At 39.8% G+C, this 19,800-nt stretch overlaps 1 protein-coding gene across 1 annotated transcript in view; it reads right to left on the bottom strand.

Annotated features, from left to right (window-relative positions):
- LOC310940253 (ras-specific guanine nucleotide-releasing factor 2) overlaps positions 1-18,988 on the bottom strand; it is a gene marked incomplete at both ends in the record, with an annotated part of 39,945 nt that extends 20,957 nt beyond the window's left edge. Inside the window, 7 exons of the mRNA XM_083905184.1 lie at positions 41-120; positions 234-350; positions 1,572-1,708; positions 1,819-1,908; positions 4,390-4,537; positions 5,197-5,303; positions 18,713-18,988. Of these exons, the coding sequence (XP_083761310.1) occupies positions 41-120; positions 234-350; positions 1,572-1,708; positions 1,819-1,908; positions 4,390-4,537; positions 5,197-5,303; positions 18,713-18,988 (955 nt within the window). The remainder of the gene's footprint in view (positions 1-40; positions 121-233; positions 351-1,571; positions 1,709-1,818; positions 1,909-4,389; positions 4,538-5,196; positions 5,304-18,712) is intronic.
- Between the last annotated feature and the right edge of the window lie 812 nt (positions 18,989-19,800).

Here is a 19,800-nt window from a genome sequence, read left to right on the forward strand (position 1 = left end):
TTGTGCATTTGAAATGTCGAAAAGTTGAGTAACAGCTTACCCAGCACCAGCGTTGGCCAGTTGGCTATCCTCGCCTTTAAGCCCTGATGGAAAATCTCATGCAGGAACATGATGGTCTCGCTGAAGACAGCGTGTAAATATATATACAAGACATGAAAACAGACAAAGGAGGTTTTAATATTTTTTGTTATAATTAAAAACACACTTCACACGATCATTGTAAATACACACACCTGTTGAGGAAGATGCTGCTGACATCGTCGTGGCTGATGGGGGGTTTCTTGGAACTGGCAGCCATTCTCAGAGGACGGAGGAAACAGTTCACCAGGATGTAGAGTTGGTGAACGTACCTGTCATCATACACACAGAGAGAGAGAGAAACGTGTGTTTGGATTTGCACAGAGCTCTGTATTCTGGCATCTTGCACTGATCTTTTAAGTGTTTGTTCAGTGATGCGAGAGAAACGTTTCCATTATCTCACCACACTTTACTATCCGATCAGGGAGACTCAAAAAAAAGACGTGGTCCTCCCTGCTCGTAAGTTGCTCGACTGTTAAAAATAAATGCTTCAGACCGATGAGTCTTTTAAATAATCTGACTTTAACACCAAGTTTATTGAGAAATGCATCGGCAAAGTCTTTGAACAACACCGTGTCAACATAAACAACACTGTGTTTTAATCCGTATTAAAGGTATAAGAACAGCCTACACGTCATTGTCACGGTCTGCTCCAAGGTCATTGGAGTCAGACAGAGCGACAACATCACTGCTATCATGTACTTTTGCCATAAGGTTACTAAACTCTAACAGTAGTCATCTTAAATTAAAATGTAACTTACATAACAAATGTCTGTCCAGTCTATTTATCCAATTTATTTATTTGCCTCTGCCAAGGAGGTATATGTTTTTGCCTGAGTTCGTCTGTTTGTTTGTTTGTCTGTCTGTCAGACTGTTAGCAAAATAACTCGTAAAGTCATGGACGGATTTGTATAAAATTTTCAGGAAATGTCCGCAGTGGGACCAGGAACAAGTGATTCAATTTTGGGGCGTGATCTGTAGACGCTATCACAGGTTACAACACACGCTGTCTGACCATAACATTATCACTGGTTACAACACTATTGTATTTTGTAGGCGCAGAGGTCTGCGCTCTCCGAGTGCTTTTCTTGTTGCTATTTATTTTACCTTACTTCTCTATCTCATATTGCAGTCCTTCAGTGAGCTCTATTTAATGTGCCTCGAAATGTAATGTATATATATATATATATATATATATATATATATATATATATATATGTGTATATATGCACTACCAGTCAAAAGTTTGGACACAACTTTCCATATACTTGAATGAGGAAGTGTGTCCATAGAAATAAGATGGTATTACCATAACATTACCTGTATCTATTACAAAATATTACCGTATTGTTACTTTACTGTGATATAAAGTATTACAGCTGAATTTTTCGTTTTATAGTAAAAGATAATCCAGGTCTTCCTGTTGGCTGTCGAGCCACAGTGTCATGCACTGTTTTCTTGCAAAAAACTACAGACATATCGAATGTACGCACTCTGTCTCGGCCTCCACCATGTTGAAGACGATCTGGTTCCTCTTCCTCATGCTCTCAGCGTGAGGAGAGCAGATGTAATCCTGAACAATGATCTTCCACTTCCTGCGACACAGCCAGCCTCGCATGAAACTTTGCACCTGAAGAGATAAACACAGGTGGGGTAAAGCAAAACATGGAGCTTAATGAGTTGCCAGGTCACAGGGAGACAGAATACATGTAACGTGAAATGCTGGATTGATTTATTTACCTTTTTGATCTTTTTGATATCTGGGTCTTCAGTTTCATGGGGGACGTGGTAAGGCCGCATTCGCTCCTTGGTTTTGTTCAGAGCTACAATCTTTTAAAAGAGAAATTCAGTCACAACTAATATCAGCGCATCGTTTAAGCCAACCTCTGACTTTGTATTAGAGGCTGGCTTAAAATGTTATCGAGCTGTGGGAGGAAAACTAATCTCACGTCGTAAACCTAATAATAAATAACATCACAAGAGTGATTAATTTGAAAGAGTAGAAGGTTGTTCTTGGCAACACTGTTCTCTGTGCAGAAATAAACCCGGCGAAGGTGCACTAATGCGTGAACCCACTGTTTCTAACATTCTCGGTTTTTCACGCGATGGGAACAGAATGGAAGACGTACTCAAAGCTGTTTTTGGTCACACGTTCTCTCGCCTTCATTTTCTTATTTGCTGCCACTATCATGCAAATGACAGACAGGCACCAGTCTGCCAAGTGTTGACAGTTACAGTGGCTAGTTGGTTTAATTATTCATAAACACAGAGCAACACACACATAAACAAACAAACAGGAGTATGATTTAATGAGATGGAGCCCCAATTACGCAGGCTCTCAAGGTCTAATCCTTTTTTCATGAGCAGCCTCATTACACAGGCAGATGTTTGGTAATTTCAAATGTCCTCCGTTAGCATTTTCATCATGAGCCAGGCCAATGAGAGAGAGCGTGGGGGTAATCAGAAGCATTAGCCACACTTGTTGCTCCAAGGGACAAATACACCTAAAAGCAGCATAACGGATTAATCCATTCACAAACACAGAAATAGAGTATAACAGCAAAAAAAAAAAAAAAAATTATACATGTGACACAAAATGGGAACTGACATGTGAAGGTGATGTTAGCAGCTGGCCTACTGCAAAGAGCAAAAAGGTGTCTCCCGAGGCCAACTGGTGCACGGACAAGAATTACACCTCAGTGGTATTTAAAGGAGTCATATTATACCCTATTTCTCCAAGTTAACCTAGTTCCCTGGTGTCCTAATGAACATGTCTGTGACATGCTTTGGTCAAAATACCATAAGAAATCAAGCACCACAGCAGTTCAATCACCCTGCCAAAACAGCCCTGTTCAGAACGCTCGGTTTAGTAGTATCTCTTTAGGTCCACTTTTAAAAAAAGTAAAACGAAACTTAAGGGACAGGAAATGACATCAGCCACAGAGGCTACTGGGAGTTAACAGCAGTTAGCATTTGGAAAAGTGATCATTTGCAGGCTCTAGCAGGCACATTGCCGTCATATATAACATGTATCTACTAGACAGATAAATCCTCTGAGTCTGGAAGTTTGTGTAGAACTCTGTGCTGCACTGTGGAGCCAAGAATAGAAAGTTTTGCAGACTTGGTGGACTTATGGTTTTCATTGCATTGTGACGTCCAAGTCAGCGCGGAAGTTAACATCACGTGTTTTATTTCCTGTACTTAGACTGAGGAGGACCACAAAAACATAAGTGACTCGTCTTTTTTTACACTTTGGCGACTGACAGGGCCTCCAGAGTCCCAGATATAAGGATTTAAATGATTAAAAAGTAGATTTTACATAATATGTCCCCTTTAATAGAATATTGTAACTCTCATCTGATGCACAACAGAAAATATAGAAAGATAACAATTTAGAGAACACAGACCAATAGAATGAAGGAATCATTGTCTGCACTGACTTCTTCTCAGTTTAGTTTGTATGCATTACTTACACCTACACAGCGTGTAAAAAATAATAACAAAAGTGGCATTTTTGGCCATAACTTTGATCCCCAGTGTGATTATAAAGTCAGGATTGAATTGGCCATAAATGTCACCTGTTGTTCCAATTACCATCGACCAATAGATACCAGCCATTTTTATGTTTGTGGCGTCCGTCTGAGTGTGTAGTCCGGCTATGAATAATGCTTACACAATATGTCACATTATGGGGACAAAAAAACAAGTCAGCTTAATGTGAATTAGTGGTAATTATGGCTCAAGGAAATGAATGTAAGTCAATGCGATGTCCTCTGAGGTCATGGAAATCAGACCATCTGTGTGTGTGTGTGTGTGTGTGTGTGTGTGTGTGTGTGTGTGTGTGTGTGTGAGAGAGAGATCGTAATTAACTCTGACAAACAGTGCTGCAGAGGTCAGTTCCGTATTGTGTCTGAATGCACATGCTCGATTTACGGCGCCGTGACGAAAAGCGAAGACATGTGTTGCGTTCGATAAGCATAATGGTGCCGCAGCTGTTAAGGAAGCTGATGGGCTGCATTTATTGAGTGGTGGACTCCTCCTCCTACACTTAAGAGTTGACTGAGAACCATTCACACCCACTCTCTGCCACTGCCATTATACACAAGTATAAGATAGAACACAAACACACAGACAGACACACAGACAGACACACAGACAGATAGACAGATAGATAGATAGATAGATAGATAGATAGATAGATAGATAGATAGATAGATAGATAGATAGATAGATAGATAGATAGATAGATAGATAGATAGATAGATAGATAGATAGATAGATAGATAGATAGATAGATAGATAGATAGATACCTCTGATTTGAGCCTCTCAATTTCAGTATCTTGGTCCTCTAGTTGGGTGCGCAGCTGATTGGCCGCCACCTTCTCAGTCTCCACTATCTGTACTAGGTGGATGTATTTCTGCATCAGTACCTCTCGTTCAATGATGATGTCAGAATAACTGTGAAAAAAAAAAAAAAAAAAAAAATTCAGACATAAACACTGTGTCACTATGTGGAATTTAAACCAGGAAGATTTAAGAAGATGCCATGACTTCCTTTTCTAGGTTCAGACCAACAGAGGCTCGGCTTCATTTGATTTGAAATGTGAAGCAAAATATCATAATATTCATTTATTCAGTAGCTCACAAGTTCTAAATAATGATAATAATCACTGACTGACAGTGGAGAAAGAACAATTAGGCAAATGAGCGCACAACTATTGTGCTGACCCACTTTAACTTATTATCATGACCTCAAAATGTGCATCGTGTTTCTCAGATACGGGTTGAGCTGCGACTGCAGAGCGCATATTAAAATGTGTAACCGAAAAAAGTGAAATTTGTAGCTGATATGAATAGCAGGTTAAGAAACAAGTGAAACAGTTAGCTTTGAAAACTAACCAGAGTTCATATTTAATGGCCAAAAACTCACAACACAAACGACTCTATGGTCTTTTATGTTCATGTGAATGCTCTTTTAGTGCTTTACTGTCATGTAATCCAAAGTAATACAGTATTTACTTTACATTAAAAGGAGAAGAGAAATAATATACTTTCTGGCTTCTATAATATAAAACAACGATAGAAAACTTCTTCTTTATGTGGTCCTATGTGTATACCTGGCCTGCTGGATGGCCTCCACCCATTCATCACATTCAAACTCCTCCTCTGTCCGCAGCTCCAGAGGTTTCTGTCCATCGTGACCGAAGATGATGAGGAAGTAGTGCTGCAGAAAGGAAAAGAGAAAAAAAAAAACCTGTGACCCTGAGATTAAACCGCTCTCACTAATGCCAGCATCCTCACTTTGCAGCGCGAGATGTTTTTGCTGCTCATTTGAAATGTTCACATCCACAACTCATCACAACATATGGCGCAGACACATTTGGAAACAGCGTTTTTTTTGGTTTTTTTTTCTTCCTTTCACACTCTTTTCTTTGCCCAGATTCAGCTGGTGTAAAGGTTCGCAGAACTGAACGTGAACCGAGCACAGCTCGCAGTCACTGGAGAGGAAAAAGGGAAAAGTGGGTGGCTCAACACACACACACACACACACACACACACACACACACACACACACACACACACACACACGACACTTGTGCACTGAAAGAAAGCATTAAGTCGCCTCTGAGCCTCCCATCTCCACCAGCCTATTATCATCACCATCAATTAGCACACTTCCTCTGTCACTCTCCTCCTTGTCTCTCATTTCCTGTCTGCCTCTGTTGTTACTGTGATCAGCTTCCCCGAGCATCTCTCTGTACAATCTAACATTCACAAACACGCCGGCACAAGACGGACGTACACCTTAAGCAAAGACTCGCACACACACCCACACACACGAGACATTACATGTGATACGAGTGACAGAGGCTTTTATTCACATGGTCATTTCCTCCGGGGCACTGGGTTACAAGAAGAGCTGCTATTCTTAGTCAGGGAAAACAAAGAAGACTGCCCTTCTTCTCTTCTTTTCTCTTCATCCAGCCACATCTTTTCTTTCTCCCTCTCTCTCTCTTTGTACTTCACCGATCATCCCACTCCTCCTCCTCTGTACCCAGCTCAAACAGAATTCTCACTCCTCCTGCTGTTGGAACTCACTCTGCCTCCTCCTCCTTATCCTCCTCCATCTCCACATCCCGCTCATACTTTTATCTCTTTTTTTATCTCTCAGTAAGGATTCAGTGACCCAAAGTTAGTCCAGAGGAGAGACGATGGGCCCCGCAGGAGGAATGGAACGGGGCTTTGGCCCCCGCAGCGGTGATGGGCAGGGGGGACTGAGGGTTGCCAGGGTTACTGGAGCATGTGCTCACATAGACACAACCAAGGTTTGCACTGTAGGCTGCTGCTGATGATGATAATGATGCTGGAATGGAATAATGTTGAATATTACGATGACATTATTAGTTGTCAAAACTTAATAAATACTGCCGTGTTAAAGCTGAAGTGCAAAACCTTTTTAAATATCATTTCATGTTACATTGAAAGCATTTCCAAATCGGTTCCAAGTGACTCCCTCTGTGTTTCTTAATTTAGCAGTAATTTGAAACTGTGTCACCTGGTGACACGAACACACTGCAAACATGGATTTTTCAAGATAGTAAAAAAAAAGAAGCTTTAACTGTTTCTTATTTTATGCCTTAAAAGAAAATGACGAGGACCAGAAATGATACAGATTTCAAATGACCACTCGTTAATATCTTTTGTTTCTACATATTGTGTTGCCCTGCTTTGCACAGCTATCTTTGTTTGGACGTTGATTTATTTCATTAACTGTGGACGTATCAACCCAGAACCTAACCTCCATTCACATCTAACCAGGACCATGTTTTTAAATCATTAGTCTTTGGTCTCCATGAGGTCTACTGGTTGTGAAAAGGTCAGTACTTATAACAAAAAGCGGGTCCTACAAAGGTGATAAATAAAAAATGCATGCACGTAATCACACAAACAGGCACTGAGCGAGACGTCGCTCCTTCTATGTGTGTCATGCTTTTATTACATCAACAATAATCTCCGCTCTAACAGTGTTTGACGGGGAGGAAGAAAGACTGGGATGGATTGTGAGCGTGAGAGAGAGAGAGAGAGGAAAGAGGGACTCGTTACATAATATTTCTTAACCACAGTACACATTCCTGAATTGTGCCACTACTTGACGAGATAACGTTTCCACGGCAACCATATAGCGGACGCATCTGCTGCCGTTTTGCACTTCCTAATTCTGCTTTCATGGCCATTTTTATAATTGTCAAGCGTTTTTAGACACGATGAGGAGGAGGAGGATAAGGAGGAGGTACGGTTATGTGGAAAACAAAGCTGTTCATGGATATCTGCCTTTAATAACTTAGAAGTAACTACATAGACAATCTTTGACCTTTTACAGGAGACTGTAGTACACAAAGTACACAATTCAATGTTACAAATAAAAGTACAGATGTAGGCCTATTATGCATGAAAAATATAATCATATAATCATTTTATTTCAATAATGCTGCTGTGAAATAAAATGGTTAACTAAAGTCCTAATGTCACACATCTTACATTATTACCAAGATGGTTTACCTTAATATAACGCCCATTAATATTTAACTTTATTGGTTTATATGTTGGTTAAAATTGGTTTTCTTATAATATAAAGACATATGAAGAGAGGAAGACATGAAAGCAGGACTTGTACATTTTTGTAAATGTATTAGGAACAGAATAAATTCATTTTATGAAGCAGAAAATAGAGACCTCAGTGATGCACACAATACAATGTAGTGATAAAATAAAGTGTAGGCAACACACATCCACCACTGTTTGTCTTTCCTTTTTACCTCCCCAACAAACACATGCACATGCACTCTTGGGAAATCTGCACACACACTCTGCTTAATATTTGCTATTGACAAGTTGTGTAAATCTACTTTATTCTTGTTATAACCTTACTGTATTGCTGTAGGGCAGGGTTTCACACTCCTGTGTGAAACACTCCTTTCTTTGGGAAAAGGGTTTTTCAGAAGCAAATGGTTCCAGGTAGAGCCTCAGCCCTTGTCTTGTAGAAGGACCGTTTACGAACCCTTATTTCTAGGAGTGTATAGAAGATTTTCCTTATACTGAACTTTGTGGCACTGAAACACAGCAGCGATATAGATTATAACACTGAACGGTGTCTTTTACTATAACTCCCTCAGAGCAGAAAAACACACGCTCCCTTCAAATCTCTCTTATTTTACTATGAAATATGCAATTTCAAACAGAGAGAACAAAGAAACACTCTTTTCACACTTAATGTCACTAACAACTGGCAGTGTAACAAAGTGTGTCATTATTCAGAAGCAGTTTTCAGGTCAGTTGTTAAAAACCGTTGCTGTGAGAACAGATGTGTAAAAATGAGAAGTTCTCGGAAGCAAAAACAGACTTTTACTGAACGCTGCATGGGATATGAACACCTACAGCACTCGCACACGCCCTCCGACTCATCGTACTACCGTGATACATAAATACATTTTTTGCTTCATGAAAGATTAAAGCGTCAAAGATGAAACTGGACTCGGTGGTAATAGATTAATTAGGCAAACAGTGGCCGGAGGATCCAGAAATACTCTCATCTGGTATAAATATTTAAAAAGTGGAGAGGACAGAATTACTGTTGGGATCCACTGATGATTAGGGAATGGAATTATCACTAATGATTCACCACTGCTGTCTGCTTTGGTGTATCCGCACTGATGAGAGGCTGCATTATGTACGGACTTCTCAGCCTTTTAATTCGACATTTTAAATATTTGATATGGTCTATTTGACTTGGTGGAAAGAGACATGCATTGGTGAATGTGTTATAGGACTGATACCCGCATAGAGGCTAAATGTGTATACATGTGTGGCACTGACAGGCATTGTTAAGTCATCATAAAAACACAGCAGCCACAGATGCAGAGCACTCACCGTACACAGTATAGCGTACATAGGTTAAGTTAAATGCCTACTATTAAAATTAATAATCTGATTAATACTGCATTTATGCCATAAAGGCTCTATTGTAACATTTACAATATGTTCCCCACAGGTGTTTTACTGTACGCTGGGTTTAAATAAACCCAGAGGTTAAATAATGCAGCATATTATTAAGTGTGAGCATCTGGGTGACCTTGTTTTCATGAACTCGTGGAGAAGGAGAAGGTTAAGTTCCTATAAAAAAAAAAAATGATATATATTGTTTAAGAGTTAAAGGTGCCATATGTAAGAATGTGGCCAAAAAACAGTTACTACATTCAAAGTCAAAATACCGAGGTCTTTTAGGTTTGGTTTTCTGGCGTAACTGGCAAACCGTGGTTGCTCGGCAGCTGAGACTCTACTGACCGCAAAGATCGGTAGACGGCGGTAGGTGGCGCCACATGCCAAAACATGATTTCAAAACATAAACATGATTTGCAGTCTGCAAAAGATTTTTTTTTAATGCAAATATTTTGGCTGTACTGTTGTTGTTGGTGAGTTCAGAATGTTATATGAACATTATTCCTGAGTCTCTGTGACATATTAGGAAAGGGAATATATATATAATATATATAAAAAAATACTAGATATATTTTTCAATGGGCCTACATTATTATATTATAAATTATTAAAACCAAATTCACTGCACTAGCAAATATATGTAACTCCTGTACTCAACATAAATTAAACCTGTTGCTGTATTTTGATGTATTTCTATGAATATTAACAGCATAATAAATGCTATTTTCATTTTTTAATCACAAAACCAAATTTTTGTTCCTGAACTACAGAAGCAAGGTATACACTACCGTTAAAAAGTTTGGGGTCCCCCTATACAATTTGTTTGTGTTTTCCATTAAAAGTCACACGTTTATTCATCAAGAGAGTTGCAAAATGAATAGAAAATATAGTCAAGACATTGACAAGATTAGAAATAATGATTTTTATTCAAAATAATAATGTTGCCCTTTCGTCAAAGAACGAGCAAAACTGTTTTCAGCTGTGCAGCATCATTGCACAAGGGTTTTCAAGGGTTTTCTCATAATCCAATAGCCTTCTAACGTGATTAGCAAACACAATGTACCATTAGAACACTGGAAATGGGCCTCTATACATATTCCATTGGAAACTGGACGTTTGCAGCTAGAATAGTCGTTTACCACATACAACAATGTATAGAGTGTATTTCTGATACATTTAATGTTATATTCATTGAAAAAAAGTGACATTTCTAAGTGACCCCAAATTTTGAACGGTAGTGTAGGTCATGACGTCACCACACTGCTGTTGCCACTCTTATATGCAGTATACTGTATATTAATATCAGTGTCAAACCACAAAGGTTGGCCTTATTTGATTTGACCTCAGTTTGCATAAAAGCACGTGTTTGGACAGTAGAAAGAGTGTGTTTACAAGTCCTTTCTGACACAGTGCCAGCATAGAAACTACAGTGTCATTGTCTTATTTTAATCCTGAGACCTAAATAAACAGCAAAAATCTCCACGTCACTGGAAGTCTGCACAGTGACGCGGTGAATCCCACAGCGTGATAATTACCATTACGCAGAAACACAACAGAGAATAGACCTGATTGATGTACAAGTGAGTCTATACAGAGGGTAGAGGAACTGTTTTGTATGTATATATGTATTATATATATATACATACATATACATATACATATATTATCAAACCTCCTGTTGTCAACAGGTTTGCATCAGGTTTAGCATTAACAGCAAGGGCTTGAAAAGAAAATGATGCAACATTAGACTCGAATATCTTAATAACTGCATTGATAAAGTGTTCAGATTAATCGTGTTAAAACCATGAATTAAAAAGACATTAATAAAAAAAAGGGTTAAATCAGAAATTGAAGGTTCATAGGACGAAGCTTCAGAGAGAGGAGAAGGGGGAGTGAATTCACTGTTTCTGCCCACCAGTCTTCTGGATCAGACTCACAGTCTGTCCTCTCCCTCTTTATATTTCTGTCATTTCTCAACTCCTGTTGGGCTGCCACATGGGCATTAATGTGCTTTTGTACACCGACTGTGAGCCTCGTGAAATATAACGACGTCGCGGACAAAAGAAAACACTGTTAACGTGTGGAAAAAAACTTGATTTAATCAAATAAAATGATGAAAGTCATTGTTTGACCCATGCACAGTGAAGACCCAGTAGCTATATATGAATTGAGGTGTCATAAAGACTACAGCTAATATGTCCTCACTAAGACTTAAATGAGATCGTCTGTTAAATATGAGGCTACAAGCTTGACTGGAAAAAGGATGAGGCGGCTGGACTCTCCCCTGTTCAAGGTAATTAAAAACCAACACGTGTAAAACACACCGTGAGATAAAAACACACATTATCTCATCGTAACTCATTTGTTTAATGCATACAAAAGCTGACACGTTAAAAACAATTGCTGCTCAAGTTTTACGAGGCCTCTGCCGCGAGTCCCCTCTGGTTGCAAGGCAACTCAAATTGATGACAACACTTCGAGGAAGTCATCGCTCCCAAACAACCATGAAATTGTTCTATTCATATAGAAATGCCTCGTAAAAATGCAAATTGTCATTTTTATATTGCGTGCACAGACACGGCTCATCATCAGCACTCTTTGTATATTGCATTATTCCTGAAAGTCACACTTGGTGACTTCACTCTCAGTAATCAGCAACACTTGTTTCTCCGCTGCCTTTAGAACAAAAAAATGTTGCTTTTTTCCTTCTATTTCATGGTTTCAAAAAGATTCAAAACAGCAACAAAGGCAGCAGCAGCAGCAGCAGCAGCAGCAGCAGCAGCAGCAGCAGCAGCAGCAGCAGCAGCAGCAGCAGCAGCAGCAGCAGCATTATTTTGTCTAACACCACTGAGATTACCTAATGATGTACCAGCTAATATGGCAATCACTGAGTCTACTTCCCACATCATGCTGTTTTCTTATTGTCCCTCATGCTGTTCACTTCCTCCAGAGAAAGTCTTACAAAATGTACATCTCTCTCTCTGTTTCACACGCACGCTCACACCTACACACACACATATACACCAAGGGTTGCACAGCTATTCTTCTGAGGACACTGCATTGATCTTCCATTCATTGGGACAGCCTAACCAAAGTGTCATCCCTAACCTTAATTATAACCCGAAATCATCATTAGGCATGATTAGGACCAGACTTTGGTCTTTGTGAGGACTACTGGTCTTGATGAGGTTAGTATTATACCAGAGTATACAGCAGAGGGTGTCAAACGCATGGCCCGTGGGCCAGAAATGGTCCACCAGATGATCCAATCTGGCCAACAGGATGATTAATTTTTTTTAAATAAAATAAAATAAAATGCTTGAGATGAGTTTGAGATATCTGTGACTAAATGTTTGTGCCTTTGTAGATCCACTGTGATCTGTAAGTTGTAATGCACATGTGTAAACAGTTAACTTGAGCATAATATTGTTGCAATTGGACTTGTTTTTCTCAGGAAATTTGAGGTTGTTGATAATTTGTTTTGTAAAACAGATTCTTCATTAAATCTAAAATCTGTTTATAGGTTATTATTATGGACTGGCCCACTTAAAGGGGCATATTATACCCTATTTCTCCAAGTTAAACTAGTTCCCTGGTGTCCTAATGAACATGTCTGTGACATGCTTTGGTCAAAATACCATAAAGATGAAGCACCACAGCAGTTCAATCACCCTGCCAAAACAGCCCTGTTCCGAACGCTCTGTTTAGTAGTATCTCTTTAGGTCCACCTTAAAAAAAAGTAAAACGAGACTTAAGGGACAGGAAATGACATCAGCCACAGAGGCTACTGAAAGCTAACAGCAGATAGCATTTGGAAATGGGATCATTTGCAGGCTCTAGCAGGCACATTGCCATCATGTATCCACTGGACAGATAAATCCTCTGAGGCTGGAAGTTTGTGTAGGACTCTGTGCTGCACTGTGGAGCCAAGAATAGAACGTTTCGCGGACTTCCAGTTTTCGGATATTCTTGCCCTCGCCAGCACTCTCGCGTGTTTTACGGACAAAGCAGAGACAAGACAACAATTCCAGGAATTTAGCATCTTGTGACGTCCCAGTGAGCGCAGAAGTCAACATCACGAGTTACGTCTCCTGTACTTAGACTGAGGAGGACCACAAAAACATGAGTGAGTCATCTTTTTTCACACTTTGCCGACTGATAGGACCTCCAGAGTCCAAAATGTAAGGATTTAAATGATTAAAAAGTTCACATTATGATTTATAATATGTCCCCTTTAAATCTAAAATATGTTTATAGGTTATTATTATGCTACTTCTAATTGTGCCATTTGTGTCCCCAGAAATGAAGTGATTTTGACACCCCTGCCTTTGAGCAATATGTGCAAGAATCACCTTAAGATTAAAACGACTGTTTGCCTCCTTCAACGTATATCTATACTCCTGTTCTCTGACTCTACAGGTCAAAAACACATATTTCCAATCCAATCCAACTGTATTTATAAAGCACATTTTAACACAACAAAGTTGACCAACGTGCTGTACAGATAGACATAAAAACAACGTAAGAAAACACCAAGACCAACCAAAAACCAATTAAAATAATAAAAGCATCCTGAAGACCAATAAGAAAGGAAAAAGGATTACAATAGGCAACTGTCATGCCGAGCCATATTTACACGTAAAATAGCCAACATCATTTGTTGCTGTGACACATTGATGGGCGAATCCCACACTATCCCAGGAACACACCATAATCATAATTTATGCTTTACTATATCACTGAGAATGCCTAGATGTCGCGCAGCAAACAGCTAAGGTCCTGGTGGACATGTGTGTGAGAGTGAGTGTGTGTGTGTGTGTGTGTGTGTGTGTGTGTGTGTGTGTGTGTGTGTGTGTGTGTGTGTGTGTGTGTGTGTGTGTGTGTGTGTGTGTGTGTGTCCTTTTCCCTCTGTGCCATCACTCGACATCAGCAGCTGTAGCTGGAGAGACAGGAGGAGCATCTATAATAGACGGGAACAGCTCCAGCAATAACAATAACATTGCAAGCCTAAGTGCAAAGACGTTCAGCATCACCTTCGCCACTCAACAGCAGACAAAAAGTGAGGAGGAGACGCAACGACACATGGAATGTTGTGTTTTCCCCACATCTGCTCAGCCTAACCTGAAGCAATGACACTTTTTGTTTGCCCAACCATTGCCTGACAGACTTACAGAATATGGTGCAACATTTACACATTATGTTGCTGGTTTTGCAGCGAATCATTTTAGTGTTCAGCCCAATTTCTGACTGATGGGTGTCCTGACCAGTGTGTAATCTGTCCAATAAAAAACATTATTAGTACGTAGCATCTTTTAACAACAATACAATCATTAAATGGTCAAATTAAACCAAACATAAGGTCAATCGTGCATTAATTGTCTCCGCTGGGATTTGCGGTACAACGCTGACACCACACCGTTGTCCAAACCTTGAGGGACAACAGAGTATTAAATACAAAGTGACAGATCTGGAGCTTTATGTCGTTATCTGACACTAACCAGGTCCATAACACTTTGCAGAAGTCATAAGGGGGAAATAAAAAGCAGATCAGGCGACAGGAACATGGAAAGAATTGGTTCTGTGATGCAGATTTGATCAACGTGAGCAACAGTGAAAAAGAAAAGCGCTGACGAAACCTTTAAGAACTCAATTGGTTCCTAATGAGAACTAATTCAACACACACAAACACGCTCATACATGACACATCCAACAAATCACTTGTTTTTAAATTAAAGATTAGATTAGATTAAAAGAACCCGACAAAGACGACGGGACGAACCTGCTCAAAGGTTTAAATAAAACGTCCTCTTTAAACTGCACTACAGCCACGTGCATCATGCATGGATGGAGCCAAGGTCACAGATTATGTCCCCTTTACAGTTAATTTGTACATCCCTTTTAAAGCGTCCTTGACGACGTTCCTAATAGTCAGATCCAACATGTTGTATGGTTCCTCCTCCTCAGTAAATGAGAAAGGTTTCTCATTTTTATGGACACAAAAAGTTAATGGATTGACAGAGCTGCAGCACACACACAATAATCACAAATGAGCCACTGTATAACGTCTATCTATCAAGAAAGTTGTCTGTGACATGCATATGACCTCTGACCTTTAGTCAGATCGCCCTAAGACTTTGGATATGGGTTGAGCATGGCCTGATGGTGTGCATCCTTGATTTTCACAGTTTTTGGAGGAATTTCAATTGTCACTGATTTATCACGCTGCACCAGGCAGGCAGCGGCTCATCAGCAGCAGCTGTGCTGTCTGGAGCGGGGAGGTGGGAGTGAAGAAGCTGTCCTCGCGGTGGGTGAGACATTTTCACACGGTTCAACGCAGAACATTAGGTGTTATACTGGTGCCCATTCACCAATACGCGGGCATTAGCATGCTACTACTTACGATTACGGCTACGATTAGCGTAGGGCTTACATAATACAAACAGTGTGCAACCTCATTAGGCACAACGCAAATGTTTTCATTTGCGATTAGCATTAGCGTAGCTAGACGTTGTGACTGTGACTGAACAGGAACTGTGCTCTTTAAAAAGTTTTCAAATATAAGATTTTTATTCATTTATTACTGAAAATAAATGATTTTTCTCCTCAGCCGGACTGAATTTTTATTTCATTATCAGGACATTATGTGATTTACGCCCCTTTTACACTGTTGTTCAACTTATTGTTCAACAACAATAATCGGTTTGACTTGAATAGCACCTTTCAAGGCCTCTTTAGAGGGTAGATAACAAAACAAACAAAGGACGGAAGAAACGAATGACAGTAAATAATAATAGGAATACTGCTCTGATAAAAAGTATTTGAGAACAAGTGAGGTTTAAGGTTAACCCTTTAAAAGCCTCAAAATGTCTAAACTTTTAGACTTATTTTAACCATAAAAGTGATTTTGTCCAATTTTCAAGAATAACTTTCAATATCTGGCAGTTATTTAGTAAAAATCACAATAATACTAATAATAAAATGTATGTATATATGTATGTATATTTGGATTTCAGCTGAAAGTGATTCAAAATAAAAGGAAAATAACATTTAAAACAGAAGAATAAAATTGTAAAAGCAAATACCACAATAAAACGAATGAACGAAAAGGAAAGGTCAATAATCAAAAAGTTAAAAAGTCAAAATTCTGATTTAACTTTGAGATAAAACAAAAGATGCAAATAAAACAGTAAAATACAACAAAATAAAATAGGAACAGGCTGGAGTCAAGAGGTTAAGACCCTGTTTTACAATCCACTGCATGTTGAAATAGTGTATTAACAATTTAAAATGAAGAAAAAAAACACTGCAGTTGAACACGAACACCAGATTTTGCTAGTTAAATTTGAAATTTGAACAGCATAAAATATTAAAATATATATATTTAAAAAGATTCCCACATTATTATTATTTGTTCTTTAGTCCGAAATCAATTGAAGAATGAATGAATGAATGAATCTCTCAGCATATTTTGACATAATCTAATCTGGAGACAGACTACACACTGTTTGTAATGGCCATCTCCTGCTGGTTCACGGCCCCTGATGAACTCTCTCACTGGGATCAAACACCTTGACTCTTGACAACAGTGGGAGGGACAAATTGACAATTAGAGGCAGTTAAATCTGCTGACCACACACACACACACACACACACACACAATCACACTGTGGAAAATTGAGACCAGTGTGAATACTCTCCAAATTATTTGAAGGGCTTGTGTCTACCTGAGAGTACAACACACACACAGAGAGAGTGAGAGTGAGCTGTGTGTGTTATTTGGGTGGTTGCATTGTTGATCACTATGGGGGTGTGATACTGCAGGAGGTTGCTGGCAGGCTCACTTAACAGCACAGGGAAACAGTGAAGAGCAACAGCGACTGATGGAGTGATGGCAAAGCTTCTTCTCTCACCAACCCCCCCCAGAGTTCACAATAAACTGAAATCCTCCTCGACTTGGAAACACATGAGGGTTTCGGTTAAGATTCAGGGCAGATTGAAAATAACCTTAATTTAAATCACAGCTGTGGTTTTAGAGTGAGACAAATGTGTACCAAGTGTGTAAAAAGAGGATGAAATGACATCATCATATAAAAGTTAAGCCTCAATTTGGAATCATGAGCAAATCCAGGCTTATACGCTGACATCAGTGTGAACATCAGTGGTCGGAGAAAATGTGACGATCATCCAACTAAAGACAAACACTTTATTAGGTACACAGGACACTTAATAAAGTGACAGGAGTGGCACCCGGTGCATGTACAGCTCATCTATTTCACGGATTGGTGTTGTGCATTCATAGATGGATGGTGTTAACGAGTGGTTATTGTTGCCTTTCTATCATCTTGAAACTGTCTGGTCATTTACTTTGACCTCTGGCATTATTAACACTTATTTTTGGCTGAAATAGTTGTCTCTCCCTGGATATTTCCTCCTTTTTTGGACAATTAGACATGGTTGTGTGTAAAAAAAAACACACAAACTATATATATGCCTAAATGCATACCAATGCAGAGTTGGATGATTGGATGATGAGATATTTGCCTTTTTCAAGCAGTTTGGTGAACCTAATAAAGTGGCCCGTGGCTTCAATCTCCTTATTTATCAGCTGGTTTTCTCTGTGTCGACGAAGCACATTTTACCCTAGTTGCCCATGTAGTCTAATGTAATAAAGATGTTATGAGTCTATTACTGCTATAACCCAGGACTGGTGTCACTTATGACCAATAAATACTCATTTATTTATTTCTTTTTTTTCTCAATGAAATGCATGTGCAAACGGTAATTCAAATGTTTCCTAGCAACAAGGTCTTTCTAACTGTTAGGGCAGAGAATGCATAGGTGACTTCCAAGAGCACAGTCACTAACATGCACTGAACATGTATAAATAAATGACTTGGACTCACATAGTTAGATTTTTCCTCATAATTCATGTGCAAGGTTTCTATCCTGCGGCAATAACGGGGTTAAAATACAACAAACCTGTTGCTGCATTGAGCTGCAGCATCAGACACGTAAAGAAATTACAATCTTTACTGATCTAAGTTTGGCTTATATTTGATTAGAACAACACAATTGTGACATTTTGACAGATTATTGGGGGCAATAAAACCGGTCGTTTGCAGCCAGCAAATGTCAAGAAAGGGGGGCGATATATCTGTGAGAAGGGAATGGATCTTCTTTGTTGGATTGGGAAAAGAAAAGCTGGAGCTGTTAGTCTGCAGTAACTGCTGTTGCTTTCCACCCCAATTGCACATCTTTGCACAATCCTTGGAGGATGATCACCTGCTCGGGGACTAAGCACTTGGAGCTCTTGACACTGCAGGGCTGTTTCAAGCTGTGATGAGCTAAGAGACTGAATTACTGCAGCCACTTAATACTGCATTAGTCACTTGCTCTTTGTAGTAGCCCTCACTGGGGCCAGTTTGAGCGTTAAGAAACAAAATTTGGACATGCAGTGTGTTGTTATTTTGAGTAACCACTTAATTCATGAACTGGAACCAGAGCAAATTAAACTGTGGTGAAACATCTGCTCAGGGATTAATTCCTTATGTCTGTGGACAGAATGTGGGAGGTTGTTCAGACAAATAACATGAGCTGTGGGAGCTTTTCCACTGACAATACACACCGCTATCTCACCTGTTTCTCCAGCGCTTCCCTACCCATTGTCGACATCTTGGGCGCCGGCGCGCGCTCGCAGGTGCATCCTTCCAACAGGTAAATCCCAGCAGGTCGCGCGCTCTGCTCGTTCTCGAAGTAGAAGAGTATATTCTGATAGAGAGCGAAGTACTTTTCGTGCCATCGGCTGTTCTCCGCGGTCTTCTTGCTCAGGTAGCCTCGCTTGGTTCCCTCTTTACGCGCGACCACCGACAGAAACAGCGCGTGCCCTTCGTTGTAGCGGACGCTTTTCTGCATTTCGACGAGCGGGTTTTGTTTTTGGGTGGGGGTGGTGAAGGGAGAAAGATGATGAAAAATGGTTCGGCTGGACTTTTTCACCGCGAGTCCATGTTCGCGCTGTGAACTTTGCCACCGAAAGACGCGCACCTCAGCGACACCGTGGCGCACGGAAAAGTTGCCCCGCTGACGGAAGCCTCTCTGCCGATGAACTCATAGCAGGATAAAAAGATGTCCCATAAGCATTAAAACAAGACCCGCGACTCTCGGTGAACACGAGCAGAAATAAGAGCGAGTCTCGTCGTTCACAGATGGATGAAGGACACAGAGTGACAGGAGCGCACAACCTATGAGGCTGAGACTGAGGGTAAATCTCTCTCTCTCTCTCTTTCTCTCTGGTGATGGGCCCTAGTGTAGTTGGCAGAATGAAAGGCGGAGCGTGAGTTATTTATGTGTGTGTGTTTGTGTTAGGGAGTGAGAGAGAGAGAGAGAGAGAGAGAGAGAGAGAGAGAGAGAGAGAGAGAGAGAGAGAGAGAGAGAGCTAAAGATGTAAGGCCGATCTCCCACAGTCAAATGTTGTGTTTTGTTGCATTAAAGTGTCCAGAAAGGGTTTGTTGACTAAACTGAATATATACTCAAAAATATAAACGCACAAAATTTGAAATGGTGAACAAAAATAGAATGTCATGACATTTGATCAGATTCTTGATGCATTTGTTTATGGAATGATTTGTTTTGTTCAAACCCAGTAGTCCAGTGTCACTTAGCCACTCCTATTGACTACAATCTCAGATTGAGTATTTCAACTTTACGAAAGTCATGGAGCATTGCAG

The sequence above is a fragment of the Microchirus variegatus genome (assembly GCF_963457635.1).
Source record: "Microchirus variegatus genome assembly, chromosome: 18".
Classification (NCBI taxonomy): Eukaryota; Metazoa; Chordata; class Actinopteri; order Pleuronectiformes; family Soleidae; genus Microchirus; species Microchirus variegatus.